The sequence below is a fragment of the Lepus europaeus genome, chromosome 18 (genome assembly GCF_033115175.1).
Source record: "Lepus europaeus isolate LE1 chromosome 18, mLepTim1.pri, whole genome shotgun sequence".
Classification (NCBI taxonomy): domain Eukaryota; kingdom Metazoa; phylum Chordata; class Mammalia; order Lagomorpha; family Leporidae; genus Lepus; species Lepus europaeus.
The window spans coordinates 15,219,774-15,242,101 of NC_084844.1; the positions used below are offsets into that span (position 1 = coordinate 15,219,774).

A 22,328-nucleotide genomic window follows, 5' to 3' on the forward strand; every position below is an offset into this window, starting at 1 on the left:
ACAGCTAAGAACACTGGGGGACAGAAGTTGGGGGATGGACCCAGGTAGGCGAAAGTATCGGCAAAGCCAAGGGGCCTCAGAGCCGAGGGTCAACCCAGCCCCAGAAAACCAGACAGTTTCCATCTGGCCAGGCTCTAGGTGTGGCATTTAAATGTCTGGAAAATAGACCCAGTTGAGGCCAGCGCTGTGGTGCAGTGGGTTAAAGCCTCAGCCTGCTTGCTGCTTGGCGTCGGTTCAAGTCCCGGCTGCTCTACTTCCGTTCTAGCTCTCTGCTATGGCCTGGGAAAGCAGTAGAAGATGGCCCAAGTCCTTGGGCCCCTGCACCTGTGTGGGAGACCTGGAAGAAGCTCCTGGCTCCTTGCTCGGATCAGCTCAGCTTTGGCTGTGGGGTCTTTTGGGGAGTGAACCAGTGGATGGAAGACCTCTCTCTGGCTCTACCTTTCTCTGTAAGTCTGTCTTTCAAATAAATGAAGTAAATCTTAGAAAAAAAACCCCATAAATCCCGTTGTCCTAACTTACACAGGATATACAACTGCAAATACCATGTGACCCCATTTAAAACGTGTGGAGAGACAAAGGCTAGAGGGGCAGGTGTATGGTGCAGGCATTAAGATGCTGTGTGGGACACCTGAGTCCCATCTCAGAGTGCCTGGTTCCCCTGCTTCCAATCAGCTCCCTACTAATGGTTGGCAGCAGGTGATGGCTCAAGTGCTAGGGCCCCTGCCACCCAGGTGAGACCCCCGGATGGAATTCCTGGCTCTTGGCTCTGGTCTGGCCCAGCCCTGGCTGCTGCAGCCATTTAGGGTGGTGAACCAGTGGATGGAGGACCTCCCTGTCTGTCACTCTGCCTTTCTAAAAAAGGCTGGAAAGATAAAACAGCAAAATGTCAACAGTGCTTATCTCTTGATATTGGTATAAAGGGCTTTTATTTTCTTTACAGAATTGTGTATTTTCTAAATTTTCTACATAAATGTGGGCACAAAAGATGTTCCTCAAGGTGACACTTGCCAAGCCCACACTGGCCTTCAGAGAAGAGCAGGTGGCTCTGGCAGCTTCTCCCCGTGTGGCCCACAGGCTGCTCCACGCACTGTGGTCTTGACTGGCTCCGTCTGGAACCAGGGCTCCATCACGCGTGTGGACACCGAGCTCACACCAGCTCCAGGTGACCCCGGGCCTGTTCTGCATGCTTGGTGCAGGAGGCCAAGAACAGCTGGGAGTCTTCACTCTGGGGACCCTGGGCACTTATGGGAAACAGCCAGCACAGGGGCCAGCATCAGGCAGGGCAGGTAAGGGGGGCAGCCCACAGGCTGGCTCCCCCTCTGCTCCCCAGAGCCCCTGCAGGCTGCCCGCCATGGCAGGACGCTGGTCAGTGGCCTGGGCTGCATGGGGCTGGGGCCACAGCTTGGGGATTCTCCAAGCCTCTTTCTGGGGGAGGATGGAGGGGGCAGCCCAGTGAGGGGAGCCGGTGGACTGCCCAGAGGCAGAAGGGTGGTCCCACCCCATCCCTGCCCTGGCTTCCCTGTGAGGGAGACAGACTCAGGTGGGAGGGCAGGGCCTTTAATTGTATTCACAGGGCGGCTGGGTGTCTGCAGAGTGGGACAGAGAAGGGCAGGAGGGGGCGGGGTGGGAGGAGGAGGAGGAGGAGGAGGAGGAGGAGGAGGAGGAGGAGGAGGGCCGGCTGGGGAGCATCCGCGGCCCACTGCCCGTGACCCTGTCCCCGCCAGCCAGCCTGGCCTGGACATCTCAGGAGTGTCTTAGCTCCACCTCGGAGCCGAACTGGGGCCCGTGGTGGGGCTGGCGGAGGCTCTGGTAGCGGATGCTGAAGAGCCGCTGGGTGAGGCCCAAGCTGGCCAAGAGCAAGGCGACGCCCAGGAAGAGCAGCACCCACTGGCCCACGCGGGCCTGCTGCGCGTCCAGGTTCATGCCCAGGAAGTTGACGCGGCCGGAGTCTGGGAGGGAGCCTTCCGAGCGAGCTGAGCGAGGAAGCAAGGAGACAGGGCGGTGGGCAGGGAGACAGGTGGCCGGGCTGGGTGGCCTGGCTCCCCTGCACTTGCTCTGAGGTCACACCGTGGCCTGCCTGGACTGGGGTGGGGGCTCAGCCCTGTGCGAGCCCTGGGGGCCGGGCCTGGGGCTGGAGGTGGGACGGGTTGGGGTACCGGAGTTTGGCGTCCAGGTGTACTGCGGCCAGCCCAGCTTCTCCCCGTGCCGCCCGTTCTCGGTGAGGAGCCAGTCCATCAGCGGCTTGAAGTAGTTCATCATGGCCGAGGCCGACATGTTGGGCTGGCCCGTAATCACCTTCATGGCTTCTGGCCACGGCTTACTGTAGCCCAGCTTCATGGCATCCCTGGGGGAGGCACCAGACACAGGGAAACCGAGTCAGAAGGTCATAGCCCTTCTTGCCCTAGCCTGGTACCCACCTCTACCCCCTTCTCCCAGCTTAAACTTCCCTTTGAGACTGGGGGGGGGCCCAAGCAGGCCTGGGGGTAGGGGTAGGGGTAGGGGTGGGGGAGGGGGCTCGGGCCCCTCAAGCCCAGCACAAGCTCCTGCCAGGAGGCCCCGTCATGAGCCCATGTGGCAGGTGCTCCCAGGATGGCCCCGGGGGCCCTCAGCCATGGCAGGAGCTCCCAGGATGGCTCCGGGGGCTCCTGGAGGCTGAGGGCTGCCAGAAGGAGGTGGGAACAGTCAGTGGAGGCCCAGGAGACTCACGCCAGGCGCTTCCCTGCCTCCTTGGACTGGTAGATGTCACAGGTGTGCAAGGGGCCCTTGTGGCCGGCCGCCTCGCACAGTGCCTCATGGAACTGGAACTGGATGATGAAGCTGACAAAGTACCTGCCAGGGAGGAAAGGCGAGGCATTTGGTGGGGGGTGGGGGGCGTCGGTGGAGGGGCTGCACCGGCCCCTCCTACCTGTGACAGTCACACAGGGCCCAGCAGAGCAGCGTGAGGTCAGATGTCAGGGGTGGCCCTCCCCTGCCTTCAGAGTGGTCCCAGCCTTTGCCTCACTGTGCCTGTGTGGAGGCCTCCCGCCCCCAAGGCTGCCTCCTTGTCTCAGAGAAAGAGGACTTGTTCCAGGGGGCTCTACAGGGCAGCGACAGGTGGGAGGGTTGGGGCAGGCTGCTTTTGATGAAGTGAGGTCCCCACCACCAGGTGTATGCAAGTAGAGTCCAGGGGGTGGAGAATGGGTCACGTGGCTCTGGAAAGGCAGTTGGGCAGGAAACCAGCCCAGATGATCTTATCCTAGGCAGTGGGAATTCCTTGGGAGAAATCTGCCCGTTAGGGATGGAATGACCTCGCCGTGTCTAGAACAGTTCCAATGTCTGGAGCCAGCAGCCTCTCACTTGGAGTGCTGGGTGCGAGCCATGCACCACTGTCTTCCCTGGCATTTCCTAAAAGTGCTTCGCACTGGCTGCTGGCCAGAGTCTGGAATGTATTCTTCTAGAGCAGCCAAGTCTCCTTCATTCACCCCTGTCTGGTTGGTTAAAGTCAATGTGAAGCTCAAAAGCTAACCACGCCTGGAGACTGCTCTAGCATGCAGGGGCAGCACCGTGCTAGGGATCACCCTGCAGCGCTGTCCAGGTCAGGGCTGGCCAAGGTGCCCCATCTGAGCCTCACACTCCAGGGGACATAACATCTACCCCACAATTAGTTGCTAGGGCTTGACCATGGGCTGGCATGATGTTGGAGCTGGTGGGCATGGAGGGCAGGAGCCACAGATGGCAAGGGCTAGAGAGAGCCACAGCCTTTCTGGGGTGGCCCTCATGGCCTCTGCACTCTGGCTCCCAGATGACCCAGGCTACCTGTAGCCCCGGGGCACCTGGCACTGTGCCCTGGGCTCCCGACCCACCTCCCCCACCCCTGGTCCTCAGCCAGTACCCTCTCATAGCACCCAGGAGGGAGGGTGCTGCGTGGGCAGTCATGTCATGGCCACCCGATTCCCAGACCCGATGAGAGGAGAAGAGCCCAGTGGCTGGGCATGCCGGGTATTATACAGCATGCCAAGAGGCCAGCCCTCATGACCATCTGGGAAGTGGGGGGCACAGGTGAGCACTTGGGTGCTCAGAGAGATGAGGAAACCAAGTAGTGGAGATGAGGTTCAAACCCAGTTCTGTCTGCCCCAATCCTGAGGCTGTAACCACACCCCTGATTCCCTGTCTGCCAATCCAGCTGCATTGTTAACTCTGAGTTTTGCATGCAGAAGGGGCTCTTGGACACAACTCAATGTGCATGACAGGTACCAAGTTCAATATCAGCACATGGATCACAACCTTGTTTTCAAAGCGAAATGAAATAAAACAATGGTGCTTAAGTCATGAACCAGCCATGCATCGTGGTTAATGTTAACTACACAACCAAGTCTGGTAACCATTAGCCAACAATTACGCTGAGTGGCTGTTTTCAACTTTTTGGATGGTGGAGACTCTCAAAAAAAAAAAAAAAAAAAAGGTCTAAAGAAGCAGCGCGGTGGCAGTGAGGGGCCTGGGCGTGGCACAGCACAGCCAGCGCCCCAGGTCTGGCCCAACTGCTCTGGGCGGGGCAGGGCAGTGTAACCATCCAATACGAAGCTGTGGGTCCTGCGCCTTGGGGTTCACCCGCCCCCCTCTCCCCTCTTACCTGATGTAAGGCACACTTGAAGGGATGTGGAACTTGGCCCCTGGATCAAAGTCACCTTGAGACCTGGACGCTGGGGGACAGAGGCCCTGGTACTTCAGCCTGTCGAGGGGAAGATACTTTGGAGGGAGAGTTTGGAGAGAACCTAGCAAGAGGGGGCATTTTTGACTCAAAGAACAGTCCTTGGACCTGGAGTTACACTGGGGGTCCCTTACTCCTGCATGCTGGGCCACGGTGCACAGCCACCTCTGACGATCCCATCACACACACACACAGGCATATACACACACACCACATCATGTGCAGACACAGGCATCTGCACACACACATGTGCATAGACATGAGCACCTGTGTGCACACACACATACACACACAGACATGAGCACCTGCATGTACTCACACACATGCACACACATGTGCATAGACATGAGCACCTGTGTGCACACACACATACACACAGACATGAGCACCTGTGCGTGCACACACACACAGACATGAGCACCTGCATGTACTCACACACATGCACACACATGTGCAGACATGAGCATCTGTGTGCACACACACATACACAGAGACATGAGCACCTGTGCGTGCATACACACACACACAGACATGAGCACCTGTGTGCACACACACACAGACACGAGCACCTGTGTGCACACACACATACACACAGACATGAGCACCTGTGTGCACACACACAGAGACATGAGCACCTGTGCGCACACACACATACACACAGACATGAGCACCTGTGCGCACACACACATACACACAGACATGAGCACCTGTGCATACACACATACACACACAGACATGAGCACCTGTGCATGCACACACACACGCACACACCTGAGGCTCCACCACTCCTGGTTGTAGTTCTCCTTGGTAATGCTCCCATCAAATACCCTCCAGCGCCACTCGTCCACGAGGTAGCTGAAGGGGATAAAGGCGATCTTGTCGAGTGCCATCTTCATGAGGAAGTTGATGTCGTGCTCTGTCAAGGCAAGGGAGCTGGGTCTCAGGCCAGTGTCCACATCCTGCCAGGGCCTAGCATTGGGCCCTGATGTGTGTGTGACGGGGGAGGAAGCAGGGGGTGTCGCACCCCCTTGGGCTCTGACCTGCCTCTTGGGGTGGCCTGTGCGTCCCATCCTCCCAGGCTCCCATTTCTGTTCCCAGCCTCTCCCATGGGCCACGAGCTGCACCCTCCACCTCCCCAGCATGCTGCCCCACATCAGCCCTCGGCTCTCCCGGGTCCCCTGTTGCCCTCACCGTAGCCGCCACCCTCGCTGCTCAGCAGGTTGATGCTGTGTAAGTGCTTGGGCGTGGACACCGAGAGGGCCAGCACGTCCCCGATGGCCTCGTGAAAGCCAGGGTTGGCGCCCTCCCGCAAGGCCACGGGCAAGTCCTTGTACTGCATGAAGTACTGGATGTGACCCATCTCGTGGTGGACCACCACCAGGTCCTCCATGTTCACCGTGGTGCACTGCTTGATCCTGGGGACACAGGGGTGGGGGAGGGTGTCAGGGGCGGACAATGAGGAGCCCGGGGCAGAGGGGCCTGTAGTCCTTGCTGTGCCCAGAGCTGACCCTAGCTCATTTGTGTGTGCAGTAGGGGAAGGGGCAGGGAAGGGACACAGAGTGGGCCTGAGAAAGAGGGGATGTGGGGACAGGAAGCTCCCAAAGGTCATTCTAGCCATCCTCCTGCTCCGATTTTCCTCAGTTGCTCCAGCCCACCCTGCCTGTGGCTGTCTGACCACACAAAGCATTTGCTCTAGGGGCATGGAGACACTCAGCTGTGTCCTTGCTGGAAGGTCTGTGTCCTGTGTTTGCCACATACACGTTCATCTCCCCAGCTCCCGAGCCCAGCTCCGGCAAGCAGAGGCAGGTTCACCCAGGGGATTCCATGGCGGGGACTGGGTGACAGCCGCAGAGCTGGGCCAGAGCCTCCCACCTGCTTTGCAACCCTCTCTTCTCTTTTGCAAAGCAATTCCAGCTGGGGGAACTTCCCTGGGTCAAACCAGAAGCCTTTCCATTCAGATTCCTCCCATGTTCCTTCCTTCCTTCCTTCCTTCCTTCCTTCCTTCCTTCCTTCCTTCCTTCCTTCCCTCCCTCCTTCCCTCCCTCCCTCCTTCCCTCCCTCCCTCCTTCCCTCCTCCCTTCCTTTTTTCCCTCCTTCCCTCCTTCCCTCCTTCCTTTTTTCCAACCTTCCTCCCTCCCACCCTCTCTCCTTCCTTCCACCCTCACTCCCTCTCTTCCTCCCTCCCTTATCTATCTATCTATCTATCTATCTATCTATCTATCTATCTATCTATCTATCTGAAAGGCAGTGTGCAGAGACAGAGAGAGGGAGGAGAGAGGACAAAGATCTTCTATCCATTGGTTCACTCCCCAAATGCTCCCAGCAGCTGGAGATGGCCAGGCTGAAGCAAGGGGCCAGGAGCTGGAGACGGGGCTCCCACATGGAGGCAGGGTCTGCTAGCTCCCAGGTGCAGCAGTAGGAAGCTGGATTGGGAACAGAAGCGGGACTCGATCCCAAGAACTCTGATACGGGATGTGGGCATCCCAGGCAGGGGCTTAACCTGCTGTACGATGCCAGGCCCTCATCTGCATCCTGGGTACCGTGAGGTTGGGGCTTAGAGAAGATCCCACAAATGCTTGCCCCCCTGGGGGGGCCCTGTCTACCCTCAGCCCTTCAAGGGCCCTCAGCCAGATGGCCCAGTGGGCTGTGTCTGGCTCAGTTCCAGGCATCGTTGTCACCTCTCCCAAGAAGCAAGGGCTGTTTTCCCTTTGTGGAATCTGGGTTGTCCTTGTGACTTGCTTTTAGTCAGTGAAAGACGACAGAAGTGACTCTGTGCCGGCTTTGGATTACGCGGCTGCTTCTGCTTCCGCGCTGGCACCCTGGGGGGTGCCGGCTGCCGCTGCTCTGTGGGGTGGGGATAGTCTGCCTGCCTGAGACTGCCACCCAGTGAGGAATCTCACGCCGGCCCCGAGGGAGACGCTGGCCAGCCCCCAGCTGCTCCCGCCAGCCCGATCCCGGCATCCCACCTATGGTTAAAGATCTGCTTGAACCGCCGGCCCCAGCACACCCCATGGGAACCCAGCCGATAGCCAGAACCAAAGCTGAGCCGTCCCATCTGTTAGAGCGACCCCTACTGAGCAGGGACAAGGCACTTAAAGTCACAAGCAGGATCACTTATTTGCTTTAGATCCTGAGTCTGGGGACGGTGTGTTACGCAACACTGGGTGAGTGAATGCCACTCCCTGATGAAGACTACTTCTGAGCGTCTGTTGGCAGTACCGGTGCCCCCTGCGTCACCACGTTTGCACGCAGGGAGAGCCAGCTGCGTGCCGGGGCTCACACAGGGCTGGGGCCCTACCGGTCAGGGCTCAGGACACCCTCCTTTGGCGGTGGGGTTTCACTGCCAGGAGCCCATGGCTGAGCTGGAGCCAGGTCCGACCTTCCTGACCCCAGAGCCCCACCTCTGGCCCCAACCCCTCGCCCCTCTCCACTTGCTCTGGCTGCCATGACTGGGCTCAGGGCAAGGTGCCTGGCTCTGGTGCTCAGACCTGAAATCCTTGCCATTGTAGAAGTCCCAGGCCGAGGCGTGGCACACCACCTCCCGCCCGTCGGTGGGCTTCTCCAGCATCGATTTGTTCCAGAACTCAGGAGGCACGGGCAGCAGCCCCAGGGAGATGAAGAACTTGTCAGCTTCCTCAAACATTCTCCTGGGAGTCCAGCCCTGCAAGCAGAGAGGGTTCTGCCAAACTGGGGGCTCTGGGGGCACCCTGCACCCCCGGGGGAGACAGGTGAGGGCAGCGGTTGGGAGAGGCCGGCAGGAGGGAGACTGGAGGGCTCTCTCCTGTGCCCTGGGGCTGCCCACGCAGGAGGACCTCTCACGAGTACCTGCGTGATCATGGCCTCTGTGGCATCCATCGTGGAGGCTGAAGGGAAAGGCGCCACCAGGTCATAGATGTTGGACCAGGTCTGCGCCCACATGTTCCCTGGAGGTGGGCAGAGAGAGGAGAGACAGAAGTGATGGGCTCAGTGTCCCCCTGCAAGAGGAGGGAACCAGACCCCAGTCCTGCTAATCACAGATGCTCGAGCACCTACTGTCTACATCTAACACACAGCGTCTTCAAACTACACGCCCAGCCCGCAAGGTCATTACCGCCTCGCGGTCATCAGGGGGATCGAGGTGGTCTTCCCTGGCCACGTGCACGAAGACCGATGTTTGCAACTGTTCACAAATGAGGACGCCCTGGGCTCTCTAAGTACCCACGGCCACCGCTTACTGAGCGCCGGGCCAGGCACACCGCGGGGCCTGACTTGCAATCCTGCCTGCACCCGGGGGCCATGAGGATTCCTGTAGAGCCGGAGGCCAGGGAGTCAGTAACTCGCCCAGGAGGCTGCACTTGTGACCAGCCCTCCGCGGCGTCCCCCGAGGCAGCTTCCCAGGTCACTTGTCAGTCACTTGGCCTCATTCACGAGAGGCCGAGGCCGAGTGTAGGGAAGGGAGTGGACTGGAGAGAAGGAAGTGACTGACCGAGCGGAAGGCTCGGAAGTAGAATTGAGCCGAGACTGTTCCGTCACCAAGGGAGTTCGGCTCCAGCTGACATGAGCTGAAGTCTAGAGGCAGCCAGTGAGAGAGAGGGGACAGCGGACAATGCGAGTGAGAACAAGGTTGGGGGGAGGGGAAGAGAGAGAGAGTGGAGCAAGAGCGAGCAAGTGAGCGAGCAGCCTGCGGCTCTTCCGTCACTGATGGGGGCTGAGCTCTCGGTCCCAGCTCTGGCTCTGTCCCAGCCGAGGGCTGCCCTGCTGAGGAGGGCTGGTCTCTTGGGCGGCAGTGGCTCTCCAGGCCAAGTGGGAAGTAGAACCAAATCTGGGTTATCTTTTGGGGTCTCCCTTATGATTTCAAAATGGTCTGCAGCCCTGTCTGGTCTCTCTGCTCACAGCATAGCCTGTGTTCCTGATGGCCCAACAGGGACAGAAAACCAGTAGTGTCTACTTTGCTGCAGTCCCTGCCATGCCCTATTGTCTTCCACTGCACCTCCAGCATGCACTCAGGGCAGTAAGTTTGTGACTGTTGAAAACTGAGAGCCCAGAACTCAATGTGGACCTAAACTCTCAAGGCCCCTCTTTGTCCTGGTGCCCCCAGCCTGAGCGCAGTGCCCGTCTTCTCCACCTCTCCCATCTCCCATCCACCAAACCTGCTCGTCTTTCAGGGCCCCACCTTCACCATGCCTCCCACTCTCACTCCTAGCCCCTTCCTCAGGCAGCTATGGGTTATAACAGATGCCATGGTCCCCGACCCCCTGCCCACAAGACCATGAACTTCTCCTTCCATCCAGGGGACCTTACACGAGGTGGCTCCATGGCAGACATGTCACCAAATGTCACCAGGAGGCCCCTCCCAGGCCCCACCCCTACGGGCCAGCTGTCTCCCCAGCCCATGCAGACCCAGCACAGGCCCTCACCCAGCAGGTGTGCGGGAATGGGGCCCTCCAGGTTGATGTGCTGGGCTCCGTAGTGGCGGTGCAGGGCGCGGCGCACGTAGGCGTGCAGGTTCAGGTAGAGCGGCTGCAGCTCCTGGAAGAGCCGCTCCAGGTCTTGCTCCAGGGTCGGCGTCTCGTACGTGGACCTCCAGGAATCCCCTGCATCAGCGTAGCCTGCAGAAGGGACATAGTCCAACTGCCCCAACTCTCCCAGGACGGAGGGTCTCGGAGGACCTCTCTGAGGAACACAAAGGGGCGGGGGGCTGGATGGTCACTGGGCCTGGCAGAAAGACCCACCATTGAGCTGGGCAGCCTTGTTGGTGAACTCCACATATTTCGGAAAGTACGGGAGGATGGCTCTCCCCACCTTGTCCCGCCAGCTTGTCCACGCCCACAACAGTTCGTCGTATTTCCGAGACGTGGCCATCAGATTGGTCAGATCTGCCGGGGGGTGGGGGGGAGAGGGGTTGCAAGACTTGAGCTCCCAGCCCTTGGCTCGCATCCCACCTGCTCCAAAGGGGTTCTCAGTCACAAGAGCTCAGAGTTGGGCAGAACCGTGTGGGCATGGAGGTAGCGAGGCTGTTCCCTTGGGGCCCAGGGCGCCCTTTTCAAATGGTCACTGAACCAGACTGGACAGACGAGGAACCACGAAGACTGTGAAAGTACAGAGAACTTCCTGAGTGTCACCGGGAGCTGGGAATCCTGGGTTGTGTCCCGTGGAAGCTGCTAAGTATGAGGCCTCCTCCACTCCAACGTGGGGCCGATGTCCACTTCGCGGGGTTGGCCTGGGTCTGATGCCAGACTGCACGTGTCGCTCTGGGAGCTTCCCTCCCTAGCCTGGCCCTGGCCTGAGCTGCAGGGAGGCGCCAGGCGTGTGGCGCTCTCTCCCCTACTTAGGAACATGCTACGTGGGGTCTGCTTTTTTGCATAGAGAGCAAATTCTGTTCATTTTGTTTGGAAAAGTAATGTCTTGTGAGAACTTCCCACCTGCTCTGTGACGTGTCTGTAAAGGGTCGTGGCAGGTGCGCCCTATTTTTATTTTGGGTCAGTGACCTGCCAGCCTAGCCCTGGATGGAGGGGGGCTGTCTGGGGTGCAAATGCCACACCCCCTTTAATGCTCTCCACCACACACACACACAGCACGTGCACACACACACATCCTTGCGTGCATACCCACATCCACAGCCTATAAGCCAAGCCCTGTCCTGGGAAAGCTATTTCTCTCGTCTGTTTATTTTCCATTTCCCCTTCTATTCGTCATTGTTCTAATGCGGGAGCTGGGCCGGGGGCCAGAAAGAGACCATTTCTGGGCGGGGATGTTTATACCTCCAGTTCCCCAGCCCTGCGAGGGGGAGGGGCAGGGGAGGGTGGCTGTGTGTCCAGGGTGAGGCGAGTGTTCAGCGGGGTCAGCAGTGGGTGCAGGGGTGCAGCTTAGAGTGAGAGCTTAGCCTGGTCCTCTGCTGTCCAGCGGAAGAGGCAGTGCCAGGAGTGAGGGCGGAGGGGCCCTTGGCCAGGAACGGGAGGCCAGGCTCTAGGCTGGTGCTTCTTGGGGGCTGTGTGGCCCAGGGGGACTCCATGGGGCTCAGATTCCTTATCAGGCTTGTGCTTCAGGGAGGAGCTCAGAAAGCCAGAGAAGCAGAGGAGGACGTGGGCAAGGTCAAGAAAGGGGGCGAGGGCTGCGGGCCTGTAGCTGTCCCTGCTTGGAAGTCCCAGTCCGAGCCCTGGGGGCGCACGTCGGGGAGGGGGGGCCTCTGGGATCAGAGAAGCAGAGTGCAGAGGGGAAGGGCAGGGCCCCGAGGGGCTGGGCAGGGGGCGCTTCCAGGGAGGGGCAGCAAGGGCAGCAGTAGGTACTGGCTGTTAGTGGGTGAAGAAGCCCCTACAGAACACAGGACATGCTGAGCCCACAAGTTGGTGGAGCCCCTCTCCCCCTCTCCGCTGTGACCCCTAGCCACAGGCCCCACTGGCCTTGCCTCTCTCTGCCTCCCCAGGGTGCTCTCACCAGGCTCCAGCTGGAGACAAGAGCCGTCCGCGCGGCACACGTTGGCCACGCTGTAAATAGTCTCCATGTCCAGCAGGATCTGGTTGTACTGCAGGAGCAAAGACACGCAGTGAGCCGCACCCCTCTGCCTGCTCCCCCTGCTTCCCCGGGGACTAGGGGCGTGGGGAGTGAGTGCCCCAAAGGCGCTGCCTGCTCAGGCTGATGGCCTTGACCAGTCATGGAAGAGGAGGCAGGCCGTGTTCGGGGCTCGCTCCCGGGAGGTGCCTCTGCTCCCCAGGCCCCGCAGGCCCCGCACGAACCTCCTCCAGCTCCTTGACGGGCAGCACTGCCCGCTCCAGGTCCTGAACCTTCTTTATGATGCGCTTGTTGGTGGCGTTCTGGAAGTTGCTCACGTCAAACCGCCTGGCCCAGTTGCCGTACGTGAGGGTGTGTTTGGCTATCTGCATGTTTTTCTGCAGCTGAGGGCACAGGGGGGACAGTGTCTGGAAGCATCCTCTGGCAGGAGATGCCACGGGGGGGGGGGGGGTGGCGGGAGGACTGGTGGTGGCAGCAGGCAGGGGCCAGGGGTGCGGTTTGAGCAAGCTGCTGCCTCTGCCTGCAGGGTCCTACTTCACCTGGGGCTGCGTGATGCTGCCCTGAGCGCAGGACATGCCCCTCGGCAGGTGCCTGCAGCCGGGCACGCACACCCCGGCAGGGGCTGAGGGGGGAAAGCCTTGCACATGCCTGAAGGGCTGTTGGGAGGGAGGCAGCTTGGTACTAGTTCTGCGGCCTCTCTGGACCCCAGGGGCCCATCTGCAGGATGGGAAGATGATCACCCATTTTGCAAGGCTGTCGAGCTACAGCGTGCTGGGGAACAGGGCGTCACAACACGGTGGGTCTTCGAGAAACAGCGCTTCTCTGGGAGAGAGTAGTGGCTGCGGCTGGCCCTGTGTGACCTGCGCTCCGCTCCACAGTGGGGAACGAACAAGTCCTCGCAGGGGTGGCAAACGGGGACTCTCAACCTTCCAAAGAATGACTTTGGCATGGCTTTCTCATACACAGGTGATTCCTTATTAGAGCTCGATGGTGAGTGAAAGAAATGTTGCTCGGGCACTGAGCACGCGCCTGGCAGATCGAACATTGCGGCTTGCCTTAAACACTGCATTTGGGCTTCCCACACGTGCTGGCATGCGTGTGTGTGGGCCTCTGGGCGCATCTGCACGGGTCGGGGTGGAGGGGCTCCCTACCAGGATCTTGCTGGCCTCTGTGGTGATGTTGGTGTTATAGTTCCAGTTGGCCTCGGCGTACTCGTTCCATACCGCCTGGAATGACCGGTCATACTCCTCCACGAACCGGCTGGCCTCAGCCTCATCGGTCACCAGGTCTATGGGACAGAGTGGAGGGCAACAGAGGTGTCTCCCCGTCCCCTCCCCAGCCTGGGTCCCACTGGAGCCTCCCTCCTTCCCCCGCCTGCCGCCCCAGCCTCTCCCACCATCATGCCCGCCCCAGCCCTGCCCCTCTCCAAGCTCCCACTTGGGCTCTGAGTTGTCTGGCGGGCTGTTGTCTGGTGGGTTGTTGCCTGGCTGTTGGTTGTCGCCTTGCTGGTGGTTGTTGCCTGGCTGGTTGTCCCCTGGTTGGCTGTTACCCGGCGGGCAGCCACCCGGCTGGGGACCAGCAGGGAGTGCCCGCAGCAAAGCAGCAGGAGGAGGAGGCTGGGCAGTCCTGGAGCAGCCCAACCTTGGCCCATGGCCGCCGGAGAGCAGAGCCCTGCAGCCACGGAATCCTGGCCAATAAGAGCAGAGCCTGCAGTGTGACCTCATAGAGCAGTGTGCCCGGCCAGCCTGCCCCTGGGGGCCCTCACATGTGACCACGCCTTCACCAGGATGCACCTGCCGCAGGCTGCCAAGGAGCTGACTGGGAACCTGGGGCCTGGGCTCCCCTCGCTTGGGGCTTTACCGATGCCTTCCGGGTAGCTGTTGGGCAGCGGTGGGCGCCACTGATACTCCGGCCAGCCCAGGACCTCGCCATTGCGTTCGTTCTGCTCCTGTAGCCACTGGGTGACTGGCTGGAAGTAGTCGAGCAGCGCCTGGGCGTCCAGGGCGTCGGAGCCGACCATGTCCTTGAGCACCTCCTGCCAGGGCCTGGAGCAGCCTGCCTGCAGCAGTGCCCTGTTGGCCACAGCGGGCGCCGGGGCTCAGGGGTCCGCCACTGTCCCCCACCTGCCCCCCCAGCCACTTCTGCCCCCAAGAAGGCGGCAGTCAGACTCCAGGGCTTAGGATCTTGCAAGGATGACAGGGGACAGTTGTCTTGCCCCATGCCAGCCTCAACAAGCATTTGATCCAAGGGAGAGAAATGGACAGGGAGAGAGGAGACGAAGGTGGCCTGCATCAGTCCAGCCCTATGGTGCCCCGACCCCAGTGCCAGTCCCTCCCCCATGTCTTCCCCGAGGCACCACCCACCGGAGCTTGGCCCCTGCCCGGGTGGACTGGTAGATGTCACACTGGTGCAGTGGACCCTGGTGGCCGGCCTCCGTGCACAGGGCTTGATGGAACTGGAACTGCAGGACAAAGCTCACAAAGTACCTGCAGGCACAGTGTGGGAGTTACAGGGCAGAGTGGAGGCCAGGGGTGGGGGTTCCCTGGCCCAGGCACTAGCCAGCATCCTGCAGGGATGAACCAAGGGGGATCCAAGCCTGGATCCACAGAGGGAGCCACTGAGGGGGGTGTGTGGAGAACAGCGGGGACAAACCCTGGGAGCAGGGCAGCTGGGACTACAGGAGGAGGGGCAGGTGTCTGGAGCTGGGACGAGCTGGGGGTGAGGGCGATGGTACCTGATGTACGGCGTCACACTTGGGATATGGAACTTAGCTCCGGCATCAAAGTGGGTCTCGTTTCGCATGATGGGAGGGCAGATGCCCTGATACTTGGTGCTAGAAGAGGATGGTTAACTCGCTTTAGGGCCAGTGGCTGAGCTTGTGGGAAAGGCCATGGCCCCAGGGCATCCTTCCCCATCCTGGGGAGACTTCCTGGAGGAGGGCTCTTAGGCAGGAAAGGAGAAGAGGGTGGGTAAAGAGCTGCAGGAGGGACGGGACTGACCGGGGTGGGAGGCATCCCCCTTCTCACCGAAGATACCACCAGTCAAAGTTGTAGCGGGAAGAGGGCGTCCGCCCACTGAAGACCCCCCAGCGCCACTGGTCCACCAAATAGCCAAAGGGCAGGAAGGCGATTTTTTCCAGTGCCATCTTCAGCAAGTAATTGATGTCACTTTCTGTGGACGACAAGACGAGAGGGCAGTGGGCAGAGGGAGAAGGGAGTGCAGCCAGGAGAGAATGGGTCTGGGATGGAGGCCCCCTGGAGGTGAGGCCGGGCAGCCGCAGACAAGGGCAGCCCTGCCTTTGAGACCGGATGCCTGGCTTGGAGGAGCGCCTGGGGTGAGGTTCCAGATGGATCCCCCACCCTGCCCGACCAGGGCCCCTGCGGCAGAACCAAGAAGTGTCTCGTGCAAAGCCAGGGCAAGCGGGGGCCCGCGGTGGGGTGGAGGGGTTTGAGAGGGGCTGTGCTGGGCCTTCTCTACCCTCCCCTACCTGTGTCGTTGGTGACGTGGTCCAGCAGGCCGATTTTGTGTAGATGTGCAGGTGTGGAGACCGAGAGCGCCAGCACGTCACCGATGGCCTCATGGAAGCCGGGGTTGGCGCCTCGGCGCAGGGAGACAGGTTGGTCTTTGTACTGGAGGTAGTACTGCACGTGGCCCATCTCATGGTGCACCGTGGACAGCTGGTCCATCGTCACCCGCGTGCACTGCTTGATCCTGGGGTGTGCAGAGGGTGAGAGTGAGGGTGGAGGACGGAGCAGCACTGCTGAGGTCGGCACCCAACAGATAGGGCCAAGCAGGGAACTGCCCTGGGCTCGGAGAGGCGGGCAGAACAAGGCAATCCTTCATCCTGCCTTTGCCTACCTCCACACAGGCCTTCTCCCTCCACTCCAGGGTACAGAGTTGGTAACTTGTGAAAGCTGCCCGGGAAGGCGGCCTCATGGGCTCGAATGCGGGACCGCCCTGGAGTAGACCAGCCCCCAGCAGGACAGGGGCAGGCAGAGGCAGGCCTGGGAAGCTGCCTCCCTGTGCACCATCACCTGCCCTTCCTGGAGCCCCGCGTCCAGACCTGAAGTCCTTCCGGTTGTAGAAGTCCCAGGCCGAGGCGTGGCACACCACCTCCCGCCCATCCTCCGGCTTCTCCAGCATCGACTCGGCCCAGAATTCAGGAGGCATGGGCAGGAGCCCCAGGGAGGTGAAGAACTCCTCGGCCACCCGGAACATGTGTGTAGCATTCCAGCCCTGGGGGCGGGGTGGGGATAGGCCAGGGGCCAGCTGCCAGGAGTTTGGTCTGGCCATCCTGGGGCAGAGCTGGGGTCCCCCCCACACGGTAGCTCCCTGCCTGGGAAGAGCATCTCTGCCTTATCGCCCCCACTTCCCCAAGGCAGGGTCCTGGCTGCCCACGGCAGATCAGAGCTTGTACCCTGCCATCCTGGGGCCCAGAGCGGGCTGGCCTCTCTCCCAGGACAGAGATGCCGGCTCACTGCTCACCCGTTTCTTTCTTTCTTTCTTTCTTTCTTTCTTTCTTTCTTTCTTTCTTTCTTTCTTTCTTTCTTTCTTTCTTCTCTCTCTCTCTCTCTCTCTCTCTCTCTCTCTTTCTTTCTTTCTTTTGATTGGCAGAGTGGATAGTGATAGAAGGAGACAGAGAGAAAGGTCTTTCTTTTCCGTTGGATCACCCCCAATGGCCGCTGCGGCCAGCGCACTGCGAAGCCAGGAGCTAGGTGCCTCTCCCGGTCTCCCATGCGGGCGCAGGGCCCAAGGACTTGGGCCATCCTCTACTGCCCTCCCGGGCCATAGCAGAGAGCTGGCCTGGAAGAGGAGCAACCGGGATAGAATCCGGCGCCGCAACCAGGACTAGAACCCAGTGTGCCGGCAGCGCAGGTGGAGGATTAGCCTATTGAGTTGCGGCACCGGCCACTTACTCGTTCTTACAGTGAAAGGAGGCCCAAGGTGACCTGTGTCCCTCTTATGTCCCTTCCTGCCACTGTCCCCATCTCGGACGCCAGAGCTCACCTTCTCCACCATAGTGCTGGTGACATCTAGGTTGGGCTTGTCTGGAAAGGGCACCACCATGTCGTAGATGCTTTCCCAGCTCTGGGCCCACATGTTCCCTAGAGGGAAGGAGAGGGGAGAGAAGCTAGGCTCCCTGCTCACAAGCATCTGCTTTCCTATGTGTGACACCAGTGGCACCTGGACCCTGGGGCTCTCCAGGACTCCTCGCCCGGCTTGAGGCCAGGAACCTCACACATCAGTCCTACCCACGGCCCTGCCCCAGGGCTGGCTGATGCCAGCGCAGGCCCCGGCGATGTGGCTGGTGTCCTGACTGCTCCTGCCTTGGAGACAGGGCCACAGAGCTCGCTTCCTTGGACAGGAACCAGGACCAGAATTCCTTCTCCTCTGGGCCCCGAGCCAAAGCTGTCAGCTTGAGCCCTAGCCCTGCCCTTTACTAGTTCCCCAGCCACAGGGTCCCTTCCACACCCGGCACCCCAGGGTGACACCGCGAGGTCACTTTTGATAGGCGGTGTGGGGTCGGTCCCGCGGGTGCCTGTGTGTAGAAGCAAAGCACATGGCACTCCTCAAATGCCAGACACAGCAAGCACGACCCACCTTCCTGTCCCCCAGGTGTCCCCTGGCCCCAGAGCTGCGCATGGAGGCCGGGTCAGGTCCTCACCCAGCAGGTGCGCGGGTATGGGTCCCCTGAGGTTGATGTATCTGTCCCCGTAGCGGCGGTGGAGCGCTCGCCGGACATAGGCGTGCAGGTTCAGGTAGAGGGGCTCTAACTGATGGTAGATGCGCTCCAGGTCCTCCTCGAAGGTGGGCGAGTCGTACCAGGAGCGCCAGTAGGCCCCCGTGTCTGAGAAGCCTGGGGAGGTGAGGTAGGGCATGCAGCTTAGGTGCATGCCTCCTGGCTGCAACCTGCCCGTTCTCCTGGCTCCAGGCCCATGCAAACAGTGGCCAGGGTGGGGGGGCTCCTGCTCTACACTGTGTCACCAGGGGCTGCCCCAAGCTCCCAGGGAATATGTCCTGAGGAGCACCAGAGATGAAGTGCAGCGCTCGGGCTGGGAGGGGGGCCAGGAGCAGCAGCCACAGGGGTGCTGCGGGGCAGGAGGCAGCATGGGGGAAGGCACCCTGGCTGCGGGCCCACGAGACCTTGGGCCAGCTATGGAATCATCGCACAGCTGCTCCGTCTGCCTCTGGGCTGGGGACCGGGGGAGACTGCGGAGGAGCGTGCCTGGGGGCTGGAACGGCAGCTCCTGGGTGGGAGAGGTGTGCTCACCGTCCTGCCGGTAGGCCTCGTTGCTGAGCGCGGTGAATTCCTGGTAGAGGGGCTTCAGCGGGATGCCCACAGCATTGTGCCAGCCCTCCCAGGCAAACAGCAGCATGGCGTAGCTCCGTGAGGAAGCCAGGATGTTGGTGAGGTCTGGGACACAGGCACGCAGGGTCGGTTAGGAGACTTCTGGCCTTCCCCAGAGCACCCACACTGGTCCTGGTCACTCCCACCGGCCTCCTCAGTGTCACGGTATCCCCAAGGCCAAGGGCAGGAAGGAGCTGGGAGCTGCACAGAGCCAGCACCCAGGCAGGGCCCCGGCCCCCAGGGAAGTGATGGCAGCTGTGGTTGACACAAGGAGAGCTTCCAGGGGCCAAACCCCGGGCAGGCTCTGCACGGCTGGCCAGATGGAGTGGCTGACCCCAAGCCTGCCTCGCGAGTGGCCACTGGTGAGGAGGAGGACATACAGGGAGGTTGCTGGGAGCCTGAGGCCCAGGGAGAGATCTTGGGAGGGGACAGGCTCTGCACGGCTGGCTAGATGGAGTGGCTGACCCCAAGCCTGCTTCGCGAGTGGCCACTGGTGAGGAGGAGGACATACAGGGAGGTTGCTGGGAGCCTGAGGCCCAGGGAGGGATCTTGGGAGGGGACAGGAAGCTGGGAGGAAGGTCTAGGGGACGGGAGAGGCCAAGGCACATGTGCACGTGAGGCTGGGGGCTTTGGGGGGTCAGTTTCCCAGGAGAGGCAGGGGTGTGGGCTCCACTGCACTGTGGGGTGGGGTCAGGGCTCTCTCCTGGGTGCGGCAGGGTGACTGGGGAGGGCTGGGCCACTCTGGCAGAGGGAAGGGCCAGCGCCATACCTGGGTCCAGGGACCAGCAGCTTGCAGTCTTGTTGGGGAAGCAGACCTTGCCCGTGGAGTAGATTTGGCTCATGTTGCTCAGCAGAGAGTTGTACTGGCGGGGCAGAGGTGAGGATGTGTGAGCTGGGCGGTGACCTGGCCCACCCCCACATCTCTGCCGAGGGGACGGGAGGCCTGGGAAGGGGCTGGGGCTTGCAAGGTCTTTCAGTAGCACGCGGGGCCCTTGGAATCACTAATACACCGACTCCCATTCCACAGGAGGCAGCGGGGGGCAGTGTCCTTACAGAAAGAGACGGGCAGGTCGTGGTTCTTTGGCCTTGTTTCTTTCTCCACCCCTGTCAAACCAGCCCAGCCCAGGGAGACAGGGACAGTGGGCTTGCCTCTGGCTCTCCCACCCGTGACACTTGCTTTAGTGTAAAGTATCTTCCCACCTCGTCGCCAGGGAAAGGCCACGCTCAGCCGGCCGCCTCCCGGCACCCACAGGGATCCATGCTCAGCACCCCCTCCAGTTCTCCCTCCACCCCAGGGCCCACCTGCTGCCGCTTGGCCAGGGGCAGGTTGGCAGGGCCCAGGGTGCGCACAGCCCCGATGACCCTGCGCAGCTCCGGGTCGGTGAAGTTCTGCCACAGCGGGTCATAGAGCTCCTTGGCCTTCTGGCCCCAGGCCTCTGCAAACTCTTGGCTGAGCAGGGCTTCTTCCTCCTGTGGGCACCAGGAGGGCAGGAAGGGCCCAGCTCAGGCAAGGCCACAGAGGGGAGGCAGGCCCCTGGCTCTGTGGATAGCCTGGTCTGGGAGACCAGGGCAGGGTCCCCTCCTCCTGGGCCCTCCTGATCGAATGGGCAGACATAAGTGAGCGGGAGACATTGGAGCCAGGAGAGAGGCACGGGAAGGGACTAGCAGTGAAGTGGTGCCCGCAACAGAGTCTGGAGGGGGTTGGCCCGAGCAGGGCCCCCTTGGCCCAAGACTGCCGCCCCCCACCCCCAGCCCGGGTTCCCCAGCCTCCTCCCAGCCTGGCGCTGGGCACCCAAGCCCTGTCCGAGGGGGCGGGGCCGCCGGGGCCCCCCACGGCGGGGCCCGGGTCTGGCGCCGGCCGCGGGGCTGTGATTGGGCGCCGCGGCCCGGCCCCGCCCCGCCCCGCCCGGCCAGGCGCCCACCTGGCGCCGCGCGTTCTCCGCGGTGATGTTGGTGTCGTGCGCCCAGCTGGCTGCGGTGCTCCGGAACAGCACCTGCTCGGCGCTCGAGTTGTAGCTGCTCGCGAAGAGCCGCGCGCCGGCCTCGTCGGCGGCAAAGTCGCCGGGCAGCAGCCCAGGGTCCAGCGTCAGAGCGGCGGGCGGCGGCCGCAGCAGCAGGAGCAGCAGCAGCAGCGGCGGCCCCCGGCGGCCCGGCGCGGCCCCCATGGCGTGGTGCGCGGCGCTGCCTCCTCCCGCGCCGCGGCCGCCCTGCGGATTATAAAACCCCGCCGCCGCCTTCCGACACACCCCCAGCTCCCCGCCCCGCCGCGCTTCCTCCGCGGCTCCAAAGTCCCCGGCCGCGCCGGCCGCACCGAGCGGGCGGGGGCGCGGGCCGGGGTGGGGCCGGGTCAGACTCCCCCGGAGGGAGCGCAGCGGCCCCTTCCTCCTGTCCCCGGCCTAAGCTCCCCAGGCCTGCCCGGGCTGCGGAGAGACCAGGCGGGCAGGGGAGCGGTCCGCAGGCGCCGCTAGCGCGGCGGGGATGGGGCCGGCGTGGCCCGGAGCGGCCTCTCCGCCAGGCCGTGGCGGGGGCGCCTGCGCGGGTGCGGGGAGTGCGCAGGTGACCGGGCCGCCTGGGGTGGGCGCCGCCGAGGCCCGGCAGGGCTCACCTGGGACCCGGGGCGGTGGGTGGGTGGGTGGGTGGGGGCTCCAGGAAAGGGGGCGGGAGCCGCGCCGCCCTCTCCTCCCTGTCGGCGGCTCGGCAGACACGACCTTGGGTCCCCTAGCAGCCCTGGAAGTGAGAGGAAGCCCCTCGTTTTTGTGGGTGAAGAAATTTCGGCTCTGACAGCTTGCGGGGCTTCTCCAAGTCACCGCAGGTCTCCACCCTCCCTCTCTCCTCCACCTGCCCTTCAAAGTGACAGGCGCGGGGGAGGGGGGTGGTGTCCTCTCCGTGCACGAGGCCATGGGGCGGATCCTCAGGCGGGAGGGCCCCTTGCTCCTAGCAGATGGTTGCTGATGCGACCCCGACCCGTTTGACTGCTTTGGGGCCGCTGGGAACTTCAGGGACTCCTGGGTGTCCGGGGCTCTGGGCGACACGTTGGCCTGCTGTGCGGTATGGAGCGTGTGCAGGAGGCTGGGTGACCCTCTGGTGACGCTGTGCTGACTTGTCAGGTGACAAGGTGTAGGACAGGGGTGGAGGTGGGAGAAGAGGAAGGAGGCAGGGTATTGTCATTAAACACGGGTGGGGGTGGGGAGTTTGAGAGGAGGGCCCTGCCCCTTTCCAGCTCCATCTTGCCTTTGGGTTTCCCACAACCTCCACCCCACTCCCCACCCCCACTCGGGTACCCACTCACTCTCCCGCCCTGGCTTAGAGAGCAGTGGACTTCAAGGCTGGCTAGGTGGGCGGACGGTGGTGATGGGCACACTGCATCCAGGGCAAGGGGCCAGGTGAGAGTGACCCCGTAGCCTGGATCCCCCCGGGGGCTCAGCCACAGGGTTTTCCAGGCTTGGACAGCGGAAGCTGCCTGCATGTCTGCCCCAGAGGAGCCGCTGTCTTCTGGGAGGAAGCGGGCTCTCCACCGGCGGAGGCTTGGGTGGGGCACGTGGAGAGGGGCGCCGTCTCAGCTCCGGAAAAGGGGTCCCGACAGGGAAGGTGGCTAGAGAGGCGGAGAGCCTGGGGCTTAGCCTGAGCCCAGCACAGGAAGTGCCTGGGGAGCCAGGAGGAGGCAGAGGGAGGCAGGTTTCCAGGGGCCAGCCGAGAACCTCATCCAGAAGGATGGTAGAGCAGGCGTGCCCTTCCGCGGGCTCCTTAGGTCCAACTGTGACATCAGGACAGTGTCTGAAATCCCTGGGTTAGGGGCTGAGTTCA

General features: G+C 62.0%; 1 protein-coding gene across 1 annotated transcript; it reads right to left on the reverse strand.

Moving 5' to 3' along the window:
• Positions 1-1,738: 1,738 nt before the first annotated feature.
• LOC133776849 (angiotensin-converting enzyme) lies at positions 1,739-20,689 on the reverse strand. Its single transcript, XM_062216117.1, has 25 exons — positions 20,447-20,689; positions 19,827-19,994; positions 19,294-19,387; positions 18,447-18,590; positions 17,841-18,032; positions 17,183-17,280; positions 16,239-16,411; positions 15,663-15,886; positions 15,202-15,346; positions 14,910-15,008; positions 14,539-14,661; positions 14,036-14,247; positions 13,327-13,463; positions 12,400-12,558; positions 12,101-12,188; positions 10,399-10,542; positions 10,084-10,275; positions 8,513-8,610; positions 8,176-8,348; positions 5,879-6,102; positions 5,459-5,603; positions 4,610-4,708; positions 2,707-2,829; positions 2,157-2,344; positions 1,739-1,973 (listed from the first exon to the last, which is right to left on the reverse strand). The coding sequence occupies exons 1-25, from the start codon at positions 20,687-20,689 to the stop codon at positions 1,744-1,746; spliced, it is 3,915 nt and encodes a 1,304-aa protein (XP_062072101.1). The 3' UTR covers positions 1,739-1,743.
• Positions 20,690-22,328: the final 1,639 nt, after the last annotated feature.

Coding starts and splice junctions, on each gene's coding strand:
- LOC133776849 (XM_062216117.1), bottom strand. CDS start 20,689: ATGGGGGCCGCGCCGGGCCGCCGGGGGCCGCCGCTGCTGCTGCTGCTC. Junction 14,662..14,909: donor AGTGTGACGCCGTACATCAG/GTACCATCGCCC, acceptor CTGTGCCTGCAG/GTACTTTGTGAGCTTTGTCC. Junction 8,611..10,083: donor CATTCCCGCACACCTGCTGG/GTGAGGGCCTGT, acceptor GCCCACCTCCAG/GGAACATGTGGGCGCAGACC.